The 17,916-nt window shown below is 36.3% G+C and overlaps 1 protein-coding gene across 3 annotated transcripts in view; it reads right to left on the bottom strand.

Moving 5' to 3' along the window:
- Positions 1-1,898: 1,898 nt before the first annotated feature.
- Positions 1,899-17,916, bottom strand: part of WAPL (WAPL cohesin release factor) — a 141,895-nt gene continuing 125,877 nt past the window's right edge. For 2 of the 3 annotated variants that reach the window (XM_030452779.1, XM_030452781.1), the window contains 10 exons: positions 14,104-14,215; positions 12,992-13,089; positions 11,348-11,424; positions 9,865-10,040; positions 9,435-9,550; positions 8,563-8,724; positions 7,063-7,270; positions 5,869-5,957; positions 4,717-4,812; positions 1,899-4,332 (listed from right to left, as the gene is read on the bottom strand). In XM_030452779.1, coding sequence (XP_030308639.1) covers positions 4,267-4,332; positions 4,717-4,812; positions 5,869-5,957; positions 7,063-7,270; positions 8,563-8,724; positions 9,435-9,550; positions 9,865-10,040; positions 11,348-11,424; positions 12,992-13,089; positions 14,104-14,215 — 1,200 coding nt within the window. In that variant the 3' untranslated portion in view covers positions 1,899-4,266. The remainder of the gene's footprint in view (positions 4,333-4,716; positions 4,813-5,868; positions 5,958-7,062; positions 7,271-8,562; positions 8,725-9,434; positions 9,551-9,864; positions 10,041-11,347; positions 11,425-12,991; positions 13,090-14,103; positions 14,216-17,916) is intronic. The other variant, XM_030452780.1, reaches the window with a different exon arrangement.

Below are 17,916 nucleotides of genomic sequence, written 5' to 3'. Positions count from 1 at the left end.
AGGACTTCAAGCAGTTGCATTATTTATAAAGGTTTCACTTTAATATACAGTAAGACTATCTGCACCTATCAATGCTGCAAGTGTCTTAATAAATTACAGTTTCTTAGACAGGGAACCTTTAGGACAGGTAGAAAAAAAGTACCTATGAACAGCTTCTGTTCCATACAGCTAAACTAATCCAGTAGTGCCCTTTGCCCAAGGACAAATTAACACATTACACAGAGGAGGAGAAGCAGCAGCATCAAGAATTACATTGGCCTGGTTTTGAAAACTAGCAGGATTCAGGGCAAATTCTAATCTCATTATCTTAAAAACCCCAATTAACAAGCTATCCTATAAGGAAGGGCTAGGTGCAGAAGAATAGCAGCTACTTATGTTCCTGTGTCTTTTCAATTCAAATACATTTTGTTTTCCCTGCCATTTAAAACAAAGAATGTACCTCATTAATGAAAAAAGCCATGTGGATAATAGACCCAGCTAACAAAGTATGGTTTGCCTTCTGCTTACTCAAAGGAGGAATTATTGATGCCTAGAAAATAAAAATGAGGGAAGACTGAATACTTGCCAGTGCATTTGACACCAAAAACATCTTTATCAATTCAGTGAGGTACTCAGAGCCTAAAGACATGGTTAAAACCAAGAACTCCTGTTAGAATATCCTTGTTACAGAAAAAGTTTGAAAATATAACACCCTAAAACGAGAATTCCTACTACCTTCTTGTCCACCCAGAGGCAGCCATGCAATAATTATTCAGCTCCCTTGCAGACCCACACTATTCCAGTGGCATGCTTGGCACAGATGCTTGGCTCAGGGGTAAGAAGAAAGCTTTTACACATTTGTGACCACTGAGAGACTCAATCTGCTGACAGCACAAAACCCACTCCATTAGGCCAAAATCATCTACATCATCATTGCAAAATCATCTGCAGCACCTGCTTCTATATTAGGCTCCTGATAAGTCAGTGCTGTGCAGACAATGCCAATCACTGTGTCATTAAGCATTTCAAAACACTGTGAAAGTGAAATAATCTGTGTGAAGGACTAAGACTCCCAAGTATTCTATAGAAGCTTCACAACTGGTAAGTTCTTTTGAAAAGGTTGATGTCACCTCAAAGCACGTAAGGGAAGCATTATGTGTGGATATCTACTGACAAAATAACCATGATTACTTTTCCTGGATGTTTTTTTAAACATTTGCTTTATATAAAACTGTATTTGCCTCCTACGGTGCCACATGCTAATATACTGCTCCATATTTCAAACTCCAGTAACATCCCTTTACAGCAGACAAATGCTGAGGCCTGTTAAAAGTGGCAACAGAGATTACATCACATTCAACTTGCTTTACAGCTCATGAATTATTATTTATTGTACCTGTCTTTAGTGGTATTAAAAAAAATCCACGGGAAAAAATATATTCTGACCTTGAAATATCACCATCCATATGAACAGAGAAAAAGAGCAATGCTCATGGCAATTTTCTTATTTTTCACTGAAGAAGCCATTAGCATCCCCCCATGGTGTGGAAAGTATGGCAGCACCCATTTCTCCTATTTTTGTTATTCTAACTACAGCTTGTCAGAGTTGTCACACACCCCTTCAGCTGAACAATCATTTGCAACTTACATGAAGACTCCACAGTACATCAAGACCCTGAACACATCATCTTGAGAAAATTTCAAGCCTTGGCTTGACTGACCACAGCCTTGGGTCCAAGCACTGAATTTTGTTGTTCCTACATGCCAGTGAAAAAAAGGGTCATTACCTTAAAGATGCTCCTCTATTATTTTTTTCTCTTTTTTTTTTTTTTTTTTTTTAAACAATTTACCTGTCACTGCCTTCTTTCTGCAGTCACTCAGAGGAGTGTTTTATGACATGTTAAAAGACAAGATATGTATTGAAAGTAGCAATTTTATTTGAGTTAAAATTATTTACAAAAACCCAAAGACATACTTCATGAAACTGGTACAAACTATTTTTCCTGCCGTTGGCTTTTGCTCCAAAGATCACAGCTGAGAAATACTGTATAAAATAAAAATAGGATTGGATTCAGAAAAGTACTCTACTGTTCTAATTTCCAATTGAAAGTATTTACACAAATATTTACAATGGAAAAAAGTTACCTTAAAACTTTAATTTGCAAGTTGGCCTCAAGTACCCTTCAATGCAGAGTTATTTGAGGGTCTAACACACAAAAATGCACTGCAGTTCACAGGGTGATTTCTCCCCCCACCCTCAAAAAAAAAAAAATCTGCATTTGTCAGTGCTTGACAATTCATTACATTTTTAAAAAACTGTTAAACACTGAGGTAAATCAATTCCCAAGCAATTACCAGTGTAACAAAGAAAGGTAGTTGTCCTGCTTTCCCCCACCATCCCATCTGTATTTTATCTTCCCTTCCCATCTCTCCCGAGAAAACTATATAATCAATTTGAAATCCCATTATACGTGAAAATCTCTAAAATCAGCAAACTAGATGGGCAAAATAATCAACCATTTCCTCCTGATATAGATCACACATATAAAGCTTCTCTCTTTCAATCCAGATTCTTTTTCTGAAGCGGAATGCAACCTCAAAAACTTTTCTAAGTTACACTGATACACTAAGTTTTAGAAGGTGATGAGAGAAAACGCAAAAAAAAAGAACGACCAACATAGGATTTTTGCCACTAATCAGTTACTTCCTTACAGAATTCCCAACAATCTGCATTATCAAAAATAGGAAGACATAGAAGGCAGCCACTGTATGTAAAAAATTTACAGCTGGCACTGATACAAAAGCACAAGTTCTTAAGTTTATACATGGAGATAACACAAGATCTAAAAGCAGGTTAGATTTCCTGTTATTTCCCCCTCATTATACATAGAACTAATATTTTATGGCTTCAAGTTTTACAAATTCAATGGAATAACATGATGGAACTACCTATACAGGTGTTTTAAAATGTTGACGAAGCAGATTTTACAACAGTCTGCAAATATTCAAGACCAGCTTAATAAAAATAATTACCAAATCTGTTGGCCTGAATTATGAGTGCAAGAAAAAAAATTGTTTAAAAAAGTCATGTATTTTCTGGGATTCTCTGTTCCACTTAAGTCTTCAAACACAATGCTTTGCTGTGAACTAGACCTCAGACTGAACAAAATCTTAGCTATATCAGCAATTTAAGGCTTTGTGTTGTATGCATTTAAACTTTGTCATACTACAGAAGAATGAAATAGAAAGATTATGTCAGCTGGAAACATTAATCCCCATTGGTGTTTTAGCTTCTTTAAAATTCTTCTCCTTAAAACATCCAAATTCTTTGTATTGAGCATTATAAAATACATCTTGAGTGCTTCCTTGAGACAAATTATAACAGCATTTCAAAATTTTTGCTTATTAGAAGTGTAAACTTCCCTGGGATTGAATAGATTTTTCAATTTTTTTTTTCCTTTCTTTTTTTAAAATAGGGCACAACACTTTACAGTTATTATTTCTTTTGTGGATAACATACCCTCAAATGGCTTTGTGTGTTTATGGGTTTTGCATGCTTCTTGGAACTACAAAGTGTTATGGTCTATTGGTTTACAGTACACGGGCCACGACAGTTTTAGAACTGAGAAATAGTTCAACAACCTAATTTCAATCAAAACAGTATAAAAAATAAACTATCCAATCCTCACCTCTTTGGATTCCAACAAATTTTAAATATAGACAGTAGTTAAAATCACAAAAGTATTTAAAAATTTATATTTTATGATTTTGGAATAATCTAGTAATAAAAAAGCAAGAGCAAATTAAACTCAAATAGGAGCGGTGCTGCTGTCCAGAACTTCTTTATTAGAACATTTGTTTGATACCTCAGTAGCTAAGCTGCCTTTGCACCTGGCTGGCATGAAACAGTGGCTCAACAGTAAACAGCAGTTGCACTATCAGCAGCAAGTTTTTCCCCTTGAAACTTGTCACGAACAAAGCAAGAAAAAAAAGATAGGGAGGGTAAACCCTGCCAAATATTTAAATACTGCACTGCATCATAAACAGCATGGTTTCTTTATTTTCCTCAGAACCTTTTTCCCCTCATTTTTGATAGTTGCAGATTGATGTAGTAACTGTCTTTTAGAAAATGCTGAATGCATGGTTAAGAGACCAGGTAGCTTTAAAAATCTGAACACGAATGACACAGATGAATGCTCTTGGTATATCCTTCAAGGACTTCTTTCATGACTTCTTTTGTCTAAGGGTAGCTCCAGCATTAGAGTGCCTGCAGCGGAAGTTAAGTATCTAGCAGTGTTCCAAGTATTCAATCACCCTAGAGATAGATTTCTGGCCTGTTGTTCCAACAGCACACTGAAAAATGTAATAGAAAACAGAAGTAACAAAAAAGCATTTGTAATACCTCTTCAAAACATTTGAGAGCTATACTAATTTCAGAATTTTAGTATTTAGCATTACAAATCAGTACAAGCAATGAGGTTCAGGCAGAGGATTTAAAAATATTTTCCTGACCAGTTACAATCAAATGGAATGGAAGTAGTTTCATTCCATTAACTACCAGAATAATGACAGGCAAATGGGTTTTCAGACTTTAGAACAGAAAATCATCCAATGCTCTTCTAAAGACACAAATAAAAAACATTAATTGCTTCTAAAAATGGATGGGCTATTAACAGAAGACACAATTATAAAAAAAAATACATACATGTATTTGTAAGAAATATATATATTACTTACAGTAAGATTCATAAAACTGAGAAATTTTTTGAGCATTTCGGTCATTATTGAGAAGTCTCCTTCAGGTAAGTACTCCCTCACAGTAGTCACATTGATCTAAGGAACAAAACAATTTTAACTGGAAGAATATTTTTCTGACACAAACCTATGTTACTCTGCATGTGAAATTCAGTAAGACAAGTCTATTCATAGCATTACTAAGATGGCTTTTGCTATCACCTCTATGATTTAAGTGTCTCTTCAGCTATACTCATTTATATTTATGATGTTTATGTTTCTAGGAAAAATTTATTTTTTTTTTATTGTTGCTGGGTTATGGTGGTGTTGGGTTTTTTTCATTAAAGACCATTACTACCATCAGATCTCCCCAGGACCTGCAAGACTATCAAGGACTTACAACCTCACCAGATCACTCTCCTGACACAATCTGCCTTTATAATTGCTATGGGTTGAGATTTACTCTACTTACTGTCAGCATCACTTCTAACCCTGGCACTGTGTGGGAGCTAATTAGTTAGAAGGTACAGGACAGAACATTAAAAACTATTTCTGCCACCATGGTAAATTCAGACAAGCCTGAAGGCAGGTCTGAACCTCATTTTTATTTGAGCATATATTTTACAGGGCAGTTTATATATAAAGTTCTCAGCTGTTAGTTCTACATTATTCAGTTTTAACTTCATCTTTCTTTTATGTATTTCCAACCTGAGACAAACATCTTCAACTAATACAGACACAAAATTTAATGCAATTTACATATCAGGAAAAAATTAAGCAAACTGGTAAAAAAACCCCAAACAAATCTGATGTTAACTGGTTTACTGACACTATAAAAAAATAAAGTAAGCTTTTATAATTATAGAATCAGTAAAGTGATTTTCTTTTGCCTTTCCAAAATAAGTATATTTGTGGACCAAGACTAAGAGCAAAGGGGAGAGACACGTAAGAGGTTAAATATTCAATTCCAACTGTTTCTGGTAAACAGTCATGTTCAGAAAACTTGCACTGGATGAAATGCCTTTAGCAAGCTTCCACAGAACTATATACATCAATGCAGTTTCATCAAGGTACCAGCTCATATTGAACCCTAATTTAATAAACTACTAAAAATGGGACTGGACTATAGAGCAAGTTATTGACATATTCCCTTACTGGACTCTCTTGGCAGAGACAGCCTAGAAGCAATGCTGTGTATGAGGCCACAATGCAGTCTTCCATGTGCTTCCCAGCATGCTGCAGAGCTGTAAAGAGAGACAACCAAATGTATCATATGCTCCACCCAGCTGGTATCTTTTACTGTCTCAAATACCATCTTTCATTACCACTTCTCAGAATTTTTATTTTCTCAAAATTAGCTTTTGGACTCAGACTTCTGAGACAAGAATCAGAGAGACATTGTACTTACTAACTCAGCAGCAAATTCTTGAACTGAAAAATTATATTCATCTGCTTTCATTTCATTATCTTGTATAGAATTTTAGTAATTGCAATTTAAATCTGCAAACTGTATGTTAAACACACAAAAATATAAATGTTTTATGTGACACTGTAAGCCTGGAAGACACCAAAAGGATAACATACATAGCACTTTTTGCTAATGACTCAGCATTTTGGGGCAAACAGCAACTACCTGCAGACACTAGTTGATGGAACTATAAAAAGGAAAAAAGGCTATAAAGCAAGGCTGGAAAAAGTAATATACTGCACCCACTATTGGAAGGTTAAACGAGACTTATGTTTTTGACCTTGATACATTTTCCAGAGAAAAACTACATAGCTTAGAGATACTCAAATTTCTGGAACAAGCAACCAAAGATGCAACACATCAAGGCATTGCACAGGTTCCTGACAGTGCTGGAGTGAGAAGAAATCAAACACATAGAAGATGTGGTTATAAGAACCATACATGCAAATAGGGAGAAGAAAAAAACAACCCTAAAAGGAGCACAGAACAATAATGGATCATGTTAATCTGGAAAACAAAATTAAGGCAGTTGATTTGGAGAACTGTTTCAGCAGAACAAGATAAAGACCTAGGAGCCTTCCCTTCCAGATTACTTCTTACACAGAATGTCCCAAAAAGAGGTTTTGTTTTGTTTTTCAAAAAGGAATTCACAGAAGGTACTTATAGGAAAATGAAAAGAAACATAACTTCTTCCACTTGTCATGCTTCAGCTCTGAACTGCTCCCACTTATGGTCTGTACCAGTTCCACCTGGGGGATACACTGAGGAAATCTCAGCCAAAGAGACTGAGTGCACAGATAGGAAGCAGAGGACAAGGTGGGAATACACACAGTTACAGAGCTTTTTGCCTTTTCTGAGCTCATCACAAACAGGCAACATACCTTTATTAAGATCAAGTTCTTCATCATCCTCTTCCTTCTTTTCCTTCTCATCAGTACTATCTGACTTTTCTGTGGAGACCCACTGGATCTCCCCACTCGTCTCTTGCCATTCCCCACTCTTATCATGCTGAGCAGTGGGAGCTTCTTTAATCAATTCATCTGTCTGGCTCTCAGCCAGCTGTGCCGCTCGTTCACGCTCAAGAAATAGCTAATGGGGAAAATTTCAGAAGAATTTTTATTACAAATTCAACTCTAAGCACACTGATTTGATACTTGAAAGTTTATTGCTCCTTCACAATGCACACCTTAACACAGATAGGCTTCAATACTTTTCTTAACAATAGCCTTTTCTTCTTCACAGTGAAATCTAATTTACCCCAACACTAACTCTGTGCTCTACAGAAAAAGCCTCTTCCTCTTTCTCTCTCTCTCTCCTGTGTGATTCCAGTTGCCAGGCTCCTCCTGGGCATCATAAATCTTTAATCATTTTCTTTGAGACACAGCTTGAAGACTAGGAGTTGCCACACTTTCTTGTCTGTTTTTGTTCTCTACCAATCCTGCTTTTCTTCAGACTAGCTATCCCCTCTTGGCTTTTCCCTTGGTATGTAAAAAACAAAATTATGAAAGAGTAATTTAAAATGACTTATCAGGGATGTGACTGAACCAGCAAGCTCATATTGTATACTTGTATCTTGTGAATTATTTCCCAAGCCATAGAATCACCAGTTTTTCATATTGCTTCGCAGAGCCCTGTATTTAGACATTTAATATTACTATTTTTACTGTTGATTTTTTTGTCTGCTGCTGGACAGTTATTTCACATAGTTTAACAAAAGAACTGTTAAAAGTGTCCATAAAATTATCTGAATTAAAATAAAAAGGTTTTACTATAAAATAATTTTAATACTTTTATTTTAGTTTCCATGGTGGAACTCATTCACCCAAATTATTGGTGGATTCCTTTTTTTAACAAGTTAGTCAATACAACATTTAAGAATGCTGTTTCACATCCTTATTCTTTAAATCCCTATTTACTGCTCTTGTACAGCACGATTTATTTATTTTTCAAGTCACAAACTCCCATACAGATAGCAGTTTTAAATAAAATCAATGGAGGCAAAGTATCTAAGAAAAGAGTAGGTCACCATTTTTAAACAGGTGGCTTAAAAAAAAAAAAAAAACAAGACCAAAAACCGAAACATACTAAAAGTAAACCATTTAGGAATAAGAAAAATAGACAGGAACAAGAAAGCTTCATGGAGCATGAGAGCAGCCTTTGGATATCTACTAATATCACTGCCTTTTACCAGGAAAGCTGATTCAGTAATGGACAGTACTGAAAATCTTGATGTCATGAGTGGCACCCCTCTTCCCCCACCATTAAAAATACTAAAACTACTAAACAGGAAAAAAAAATGACAAACCTTCAGTGCTGGGTTCTCCTTTCCCTCCTGACAGTCTGATGAGAAACAGTAACTATTACAGGAAAAACACACTTACCTGCACTAAAGCCTGAACAGCATCAATCTGTCCTGTTATCTTTAGGCTGTCATCTCCTTCTCCTGTACAGAATGAGTCAAAAGAACAGGATGTTTCCATATTGACCAGACAGTGCCTGTTCCGAGCACTGTATTCTACGAGATTGATCAACAAACCCAATCCCTGCAAGAAATGGAAAGTCAAATCAGATTACACACATTAGAAAAGGATAATTTAGCATAACACATCTATCCAAATGTCTTCTTCAGGCCCTACCTTTCAGAGGATACATGATTTACTAACAGTGCTTTATGAAACAGTCTGACAGACAAAAGGATCAGGATTTAAAGAGATGAGAGGCAAAACAGATCTCTGTGTACTGCAATCTCTGTTTTTCCAGCTCTGAACATGAAAACATTTTCCAAGATGAGGTTGCATTTATAGATTAGGGATTCAGGAGTCCAATCTTCAGTTTATATTTTTAAAATGCCCTTCACATAGACAATTTCACTGCTGCTATTTAGGCCACACAGGCCCATTTTACATAAATTGAGGTAAATGTGACAAAGCTTTTATCTCATACAGTAACATCCACCCTATTTCTGAAGTTGAAAAGATATTTGAAAACTAGATAATTCACAGATTTATTCAGCTAAGTCTCTTTATTCATCTAGCAGTTCACACTTTTCCCACCAAACACAGGCAAAATGGTTAGAGCAGAAACCTACAAAATCCTTAGAGAAACCTTCTTAAGGTATCTCACTACATAGCATATGTATAGCATACATATAGCAAATGAAAACTGTAGAGGCTGCTCTTTATTTGGAACCAGTTAAAACACACAAGAAGGGGACAAACAACTATGTGTTAGTGTAACAAAGACAAGAGCTTACCAGCACCCGGATATCAAATCTCTGTTCTTGAGGTAGGAACTTTGGAACCTGAAGCACACAATTCATAGCTGTGCCTATCAGACCATCTTGTTCACCTGTTTTTGTACTACCCCATTCTGTAAACAAAGAGAGTTTAGAGGCTCAGTTTTGAAAATACTCATTTTCATAATTGTATGTGGATTGATAAAAACCATTTGGCCCTTAAGACAAAGGAGACTCTCTTAGCAAAAGCACACACCTTAGCACTTAATATTTGCAATAACTCATCCAACTGCAAAGACAAATTGCTGCCTCCTGTAAAGCAAGTATCTACCACACATAACTGCTTTACTGCACTGCACATGGATGGAACTATTATCAGTGTAAGAAAAGGGTTTACATTAATGTGTTATTTGATGCTTTAACATGGAATACGTAAAATTTGTTTTACCATTATCATTTGTTAGGTTGAGCAAGACACCAATGATGGCCCTCATACAGTCTTCCACTGCTTTCCCCACGTGGTTAGTTACATTCTGGTGAGGCAGAGGCTTATTGTCTGGTAAACAGATACTGTCCTCAGCACGGTTGTATCGCTGGATTAACTCTTCACAATGCTGCAGTGCTCTGCAGGGAGAAAATGAAGAACAAAATTATCCCAAAAACATACAGAACATGCCACTCTTACAGTTATTTCCCCAGGAAAAAAGTCAAATGCAGAGCTTATGCAGAATTTCTTTGGTGCCCAGGTGCCAGCTCTGTAGGGAGAGATAACAAACTTATCACCTATAAAGTGTTTTATGAGTTCAACTGAAATTGTGAAAACAAAAGCCAGGAAAGCTCAGAACTCTATTAGCCTGAGATTCAAAAAGGAAAACTTAATTTCTCTTTTCCATTTCATCATCTGGTCTGACAAAAGTTATTTCCTCTCTCTACAAACCCATCATCTCATTCTCTAATCATCTAGGCACAATGCTATTCTGTTTACTAAACATTCTCTTGTTCTGCCCTTAGAGCTATTTCCACTTAGTAAGTAAGAAACAAATGACACACGACTTCCCAGCAGTTAAATTTAAATCTAACAACACTACTGGACCACAGGAATGATTGTACTGCATGACATTAATCACAGAATGGTTTGAGTTGGAGGAAACCTTAAAGATCAGCTAGTTCCAACCCCTCTGCATGGGCACAGACACCTCCTTCTAAACCAGGTTGCTCACTAGATTGACATTAAACCAACAACACTGATTTAAATAACAAACAGAACTAAAAATGTCAAAAATATATATTGGCCTAAATAGCATATTAAACTGTGTGGGGTTCTGGTTTTTTGTTTTGTTGGGTTTTATTCTTGAAGAAACAGTCAAAATATCTAACCTACAGCCACGAAATTGTGTTTCCAGTGAGGTCTGCAGAGGCATATTTTGAGCTTAATTTATTCTCTTATGAAGAGAAGTACAGGAGGGATGCAATCTCTGACAGTCAACTGAGGCCTTGCCCAGATTCATAAATGGGTAAGAGGCATTTGTTCAAGCATCTTTGCCAGGAAGAATAGCTAAGAACAGAATTTCTCTATTCTAATTTTTTGTTACTGTCAATTCTGTTATGCTCCATTTCAGCGAACACTTAAACCTCATGAAAACATAGTAGAGACATAGAGCTTCCCAGCTGCCTTCTTCTGCATTTATATTAACTTGGGACAGAAGGAGCCAAATCCAGTTTGCAGCTTCTAGAGAACCAAAAGCAGAACTTCACATTGGTAGTATTCAGGTATCTACCTACACCCTCACCTAAACCAACATTAGCATAACTTAATTACAAGCAACAGTGGAAAGTATGGGGAATTTTCTCCCCTAGAACCTTGTGGTGTAACAATTTTTTTTCCTGTCATGTACTCTGCTCTGCAAAAGTGCCTCTTTGCCAGAACTTACTTAGCTGAGGAGACTATGAGTTGCGAGTCCTTGTATGCTATCAGATAGCTCTGATTTTCTGGATTATGCACAGTTACCTAAAAAGGGGAGGAGAAAATAATATTAAAAATGGGCCTAGTTTTCCTTGAAAGAGAAGCATTCCCTTTGACTACCACCCCATTTTATTCAGGTCCACATTGCTTGGCTATTATTCAGTGTAAGCTTACACTTATTGTCCAATATTTCATTGGAGTTTTAACCTAAACCCACAAAATTGTGGCACTGAGAGAAAACCACCTTCCATGACACAGCAAATACAGAAATCACGTGGCATAATGTTCTGCCACAGCAGAATCCTGAATCTGTATGTGGAATTTCAGTGTCCCAAGTGTATGTTAATATATATATATATATAAACGTAACAGAATACACTTATATATGTAATGTTATTTTAGGACTTAACATCTACTCTACCTCCCGAGACCTTATTATGCCTCCAACCATAAAAACAAAGTTTCTCCTTGATTCCCTTGACTGAAATTTACAATCAGTTTTCAGAAACAGTGAAAGTTCTCTTAAATTTGCATGACTTGGTGTGTTTTGTCATCTCTTCCACATTTTTAAGGATGTTACTACATCACAAACCACCCTCAAGTTCAAATTTGAATATTTTACCACTAAACAAGGCTCTTCAGCTATTCTTTGCCAATTCCATCAAATATTAAAGCAGAAACTGGATCGGAAAATTTTTCTCACTGTTCAGAGGGCAGGTAAGCAGCAAGGTGCCATTAATTTTTTAGGAGGCACCCTTGAATTAGATGAGCAATGGCTCATCTTTCTCAGGTTTTAGTTTACTTTTCCATTATCTTTGAGTCTGTCCTTCTATTTTAGTGAAGAAAACAAGTGATTGTTGTAGCTATTTGTCCTCTGACTTGTGTTTAAGGTGTTCATTAAGATTCATTGACCTGTACTCTAAACCTGAGCTTTGCTCTCATGCGTGGAGATGCACTGCTAAGAGATGACACCACTGCTGCTTCCTTAAGGTGACACTGCTACAAGTACAAAACTCAGCAAAAAAAGGCATTGTAGAGAAGCACATGTTCATGATTCATGTTAAACTCTACAAAACTAACATGTGCTTTAATTCTGTTCAAAGTTCTCATCAGAAAGTATTTACTACCCCAATACACATCAAGCTCATTACAGGACTAGTCAGACTTTCAGGACAGTTTTCTCTTCCAGTGCTGAGCCAGCTGATGTTTGAAAGCAGCAATTCTTAAAATAAATATCAATTTAGTGCTTCTAACAAAATATTGTTTCTATAATGATCCAGCATTACTAGACACACAGTAGAGAATCAAACTCATGCTACAAAAAAACAACGTCCATAAACTGCTACTTTTTGTAAGAACTTAAGAAAAAGCTTGATGTTATTCTTACAAAAAATAAACTTGTAATGTTGTACATATATACAGAATGGTATAAGTAATTTTCAAACAAACGTTCCAGGAACACCGATAAACATCAGAAAGTTAGTATTTTCTATACAAAGATAATCAACATTATAGTGTTACTATGTCACTGCATATTGAAAGAATGTAACCTTGAAAAGGTCTGGTTGTGAAAAAGCTGTTCCACAACCACAATGCATCTGCTCATACTCACACTTTCTAAGACCCGTAAACATCTTTCTGCACCCCACAATGAAGCAACCAATTTCTCTTCGTTTTCATCACTGCTTAGGTGATCCACACATTCTTTAACTGAACAACAAAAAAAGAAGTTGTTTTCCACTATCAGTTAGAGGTTTCCAAAAGACAAGCATACAAACTAGCTAAGCAGAGTTGCTATCAGCCTTCTTTCACATTTCACAGAGACAAGATCAACATTATAAAACCTTTCACTTCTCCAAGTAAATTGAAAAAAATACATTTGCAATTCTAGGTTTACAACTTTTTCAATGCTGCCATGAACTACCTATCTGTATATTTTATTTTCCACTGGCAATGAAGAGATTGTACAGTGTATGAAGATGTTCCTTAACTGTAATGCCCTGTTTTATAAGAGAGAAAACAGATACAGTACACATACTCTCCCCACACTTTACAAAACTGAAAACATGTACAAGTTGAATGCTTTCATCCTTTTTATCCTACCTTTGGTTCATGATTTTGCTCATTTAAAAATAAACTTTATTTGGCTCAAGAATTCATTTTATAAATGTTCCTTTTCCTACCTGTGAGATGCTGATAAAAAAACCTCACAAAAAACAAAAACAAAAACCACAAAAACAAACAAACAAACAAAAAAACCCCTAACCAAGATGTATCTTTAAAAAAGTGAAACAAAATCCCCCCCTTTCTTCTTGAAGGGCTGACTTCCTCTGGGATATTTAAAAATATCAGGCCTGAAAAGAATTCTAGAGGAATGTAAAGGTGATTTTACTCTAGAGTAAGTGTGCTGGCTTTGTGTGCTGTACAGAAATATATAACATAGTAATCTGTACTCTGGATAAGATGAAGCCATTTTTAATCTCACACATTGTATGCAATGTTATGCACATTCTGATTAACCTTAAAACTACTTTCAATCCCCCATGTAACAGATTAAAGTCACCAATATTTCCCGGTGACTTGATATCAAATTGTGTACTTCACTTCTCACACTGCTGAGAAACAGTTTCTTTTTTAACCATGGAAAATGAACAGAAATAAAAAGCAAACATCTCAGTAAGATTCACCAATTTTCTCCATGTTAAAGCACCATGCCCAATATACCTTTATCTACAATATGATCAAGACCACCCAGAAGTCGCAGTTCTTCTTTAAACCAGTCTCCAGCTCGCTTGGAGGTCAGAGACAGTAAAGTCTCCATTGCCAAATGCCCGGTCTGAAAGAGTCAAGTTCCAGAATTAGTGAGATCATTATTTGCAGCTGTAGGCAATACTTCAGATCATACACATCATATATAAACTGGAAAAACAGTTATGGGTTCTGAGTAGAAGAGCCACCAGAGGGAGCAAGAAGAGACAGAAAAATGAGTAACTTTAAAAAATTACTCGATACTGATAAAAAGGTAGTTTGTATTTTCAACTTCTTGGCTTTATTAATAGCTTAGAAAACCTAAGCAGCTTCCTTGCATCTGTTTCTCTTCTGTTAACACTGCAATGTCTCCCAGATACATTGGCTCTGAAGCTTCCAGAATACATTTGATTCTAACACGGGTATTTATGTTTTAATGTTAAACCAAATTTTAATAATATTACATATACATATGTATTAATTTCCACCTACACAAAAGTGACAGCATACTTCCGTAACACCTGGAAAACACACAGGCAAATCCAAACTAATAAAAGCTTAATAATTTCATACATGGTACATAAATACAACAATGACAGGTCAGAGAAAAAGGCCTAAGATCTCATTATAGCCAACTGAATTCAACCCCTCTGAAGTTATCCCCCCTCCCTGACACATTTGTTTTGTAAGTCTTGTAATGATTTCAGGGCTGCACTCATTCTGAGCTGTGCAGCATGTTCCAGGATAGAAGTTCAAACCTCAGCACCTCCTGGGAATGACAGCACTTACCAGGCTTGCTGCATTAAACACCCCACTGCTTTGGAGAAAAAAGTTATGAATTATATAAACCCCCCTGCCCCTCCAGTTTCAGCTGCTCTCCTTGCTTCCAACACACTGATGTCCAAGAAGGAAAAGAACGTCTTGATAAAGAAGATTTACCACCCAAGTTAGGTATCTCCTTTTTGCAGGAGCAAGCTCTGCAGCACACTATCACTGATGAGCATAATATAGTTAATATATTGCATATATATGAACATAATCTAGTTAGTAACAGCATTTCTCAATGTAAACATGGGTCATGACAATGTAGTGGGGAACAGGGGAACAGAAGCAGCATTGAATCTACAACAGGTCAGTCCTTCTGAAGTCAGCAGTGTTTCAATTGCCCATCACAGGGGAAACAAACAAAAAAAAAAAGACAAAGCTGCAATTAGTCCTGCAACTGTTTCACCACCCTGGAAACTGCTGGTACCTGTATTGCTAAGAGCCTTCCCACAGAAGGAAAACCCAGCACACTTGGATACAGTGTTCTATACAAGATTCAAAACCTCAGTGTCAAAACCTGTAAGCTAAAAACATAATACTAAAGGATAGAGGGATATTTTAAACGGTGTATGGAAAACTTCCCTTCCTAAGCCAAACAAGAAAGCATTTTCAGGGAGCAGAGAACCCGAAGGCAGCAGTTTGACAGATCCCTCGCTCAGTGAGATTTTCCTGTACCCTTCAGATTATTCCTTTCACCTTTATAGACTGAGCTTGAAAATCCTGTAACCTGGATATCTGATATCATACATAACCTATGCCAGAATGATAGAGGCTGATTAAAATCTCTCCCTAGAGATCTACAAATGATTTAGTTGACTTCCTAAATACCTTCACCTTGAAAGCTCTGAGGCCACACAGTATTTAATATATGGTGCTTTGTTTTCCACCAAAGGGCAGTAAGACTTAAAAAAAACTACAGAAAAATATATTTTGATGTTTTCACTACTGGGCATAAGAACACAATTTTTAATTTGATTTTTATTTGAAAAATAAAATTAATCAAAACCTTGTAACCCTTTTGTTTTTTAGGAAAGTAACCCACTCTGTCAAATTTTTATGTAATTTACTAGGAAATTTCAACACTGAAGGTTCAAAACATGGTTCCCTTAAGATTTCAGCCACATGCTGAGAGTGAAAAAAAGAATAAATTCTTTCACCAAATGCAAAGTCACTTCTGAATTTTTTCCTTATAATGCAAGAGAGGAGCCAGCTGCAAGCACCAGCTACAGGAGGCTATGCTGACTGAGAGGCAAGTGCCATTTGCTAAACTGAAGGCTGTTCTTCAGGTTTTATCACCTTCTAAGAGAACAAAAACACCACCAAAGCTGAAGCCAATTCAGCCTACAAAGAACTCCTTTTCAGTTTCTAGGCTTACATTATTCATGTTCATAGAAGTCTAGAAAACAGGACTCCTTGAATACCTTTCAGGAACTCAAAAATTAGTCCAGTCTAACTTCCAGACTGTCACACAGCAACATTGCCTCTAATGTGACCAATTAGACTAACTGAACATCTTTCTTTGTGTAAAATTAAAAAAAAAACCAAAGGTATAACCAGTTAGGCACAAACTGGAGGCATCAAAACATATGCTACAATCCTCCTGTTTCTCAGTGGCTATGTCCGAGTCTGAGAAATCACAGATCTTTTCTCTGCCTCCCCAAAACTGCATTTCTGTTAGCATTTTCTGCCTGTCATCAGGTACAAAGGAAAGATTAGTTATTATATCTCATGACAGATCTACATGAGAGCAGCCTTATCTTCTACATACGCAGTTCATTGTCTCTACTTACTAATGCTACTATCATAAATTGGAAGAGAACCTAATAATCTCATTTGGCTTGCATATATTCTCTGAACATCACATAGTCTCTGCTTATAGATGGTGCAGCTGGGAGGGAATCAGTTTCCATCTGTGAGGTACCAGAGTATTCAACACATTTACAAAAACAGCTTGACAGAATTTTAAGAAATTTAGGTGTCTCAAGAAAAAGAAGACAACAAACAAAAACCAGCTGCAACTGATGGCCTGTGATAATACTGCTCTTCACTCATGGAGAACTTCCTTGCAAGACAAGAGTCTTTTTTAATATAATCTCTCCCTTTAAAACCCTTGCCTAAAGACACAACAGTTCACAAAAACCCATCAGGCTAGCTCAGCTTACGGGCATGAGAAAAGTTTGGAGAGGAGACAGTGGTATGTGTGGCTGGATGCTTTAGCAATGAGGGACCTGTCCCAGCTGTTCTGTGCTTAATAAAGGGAGTAGCCTTACATTTTATGGTGCAAAAGATATCCTGGCACTGACAGACTGCAAAGCTGCATGAGCTGTCTTCAGTGCCAAAACAGCACTGAAGTAAGACTCTGATTATACAAACTCCTAGCTGATCACCAACCTCGAGTACAAATTCCATTCTGTGTTGGCATCTTCAGACTGTATCATGTAAATTCAAAGAGCAAGTTGCAAGCAGAAAAAATTATTTCAAATTCATTGCTCCTGAGACTAAAACTGAAACTCTGAAACAATTTTCCTTTGTCACCACAAATCAAAGTTAAAAATTATGTCCTTGATATTTTCTTCCTCTCCCAAACTCCAGCTCTTTCTACTACTATATCTGTAGCATATCCATATATGATATGCCAGCAAGGCATATCATCTTTTAATCTAGGATAGAATGCAATCTTAGCTGCAGCTTGCCAGCAGGAGTTGAAACATTACTTACAGAGATAAAGCTTGAAAATGCTCACTTCATAAAAAACATAAACCAGAAGCTTCTCCTATAAGGTATAAGGATATTACACAACAAGTTGCAAAAAACCCTAATAAGAATCTTTTAGACATTGAAAGAACATATTATAAGATGTTAAAAAGTTAAAATCATACTAACATCTGTTATACAGAAACATGGTGAAAGCAAAAACACATTACTAATTTTTGCTATGATCACTCATCTAGTCAATCTGTCATC

The sequence above is a fragment of the Calypte anna genome, chromosome 6 (genome assembly GCF_003957555.1).
Source record: "Calypte anna isolate BGI_N300 chromosome 6, bCalAnn1_v1.p, whole genome shotgun sequence".
Taxonomy (NCBI): Eukaryota; Metazoa; Chordata; class Aves; order Apodiformes; family Trochilidae; genus Calypte; species Calypte anna.
Note: the sequence above shows the minus strand (reverse complement) of the source record. Positions and strands in the feature narration are given on the sequence as shown.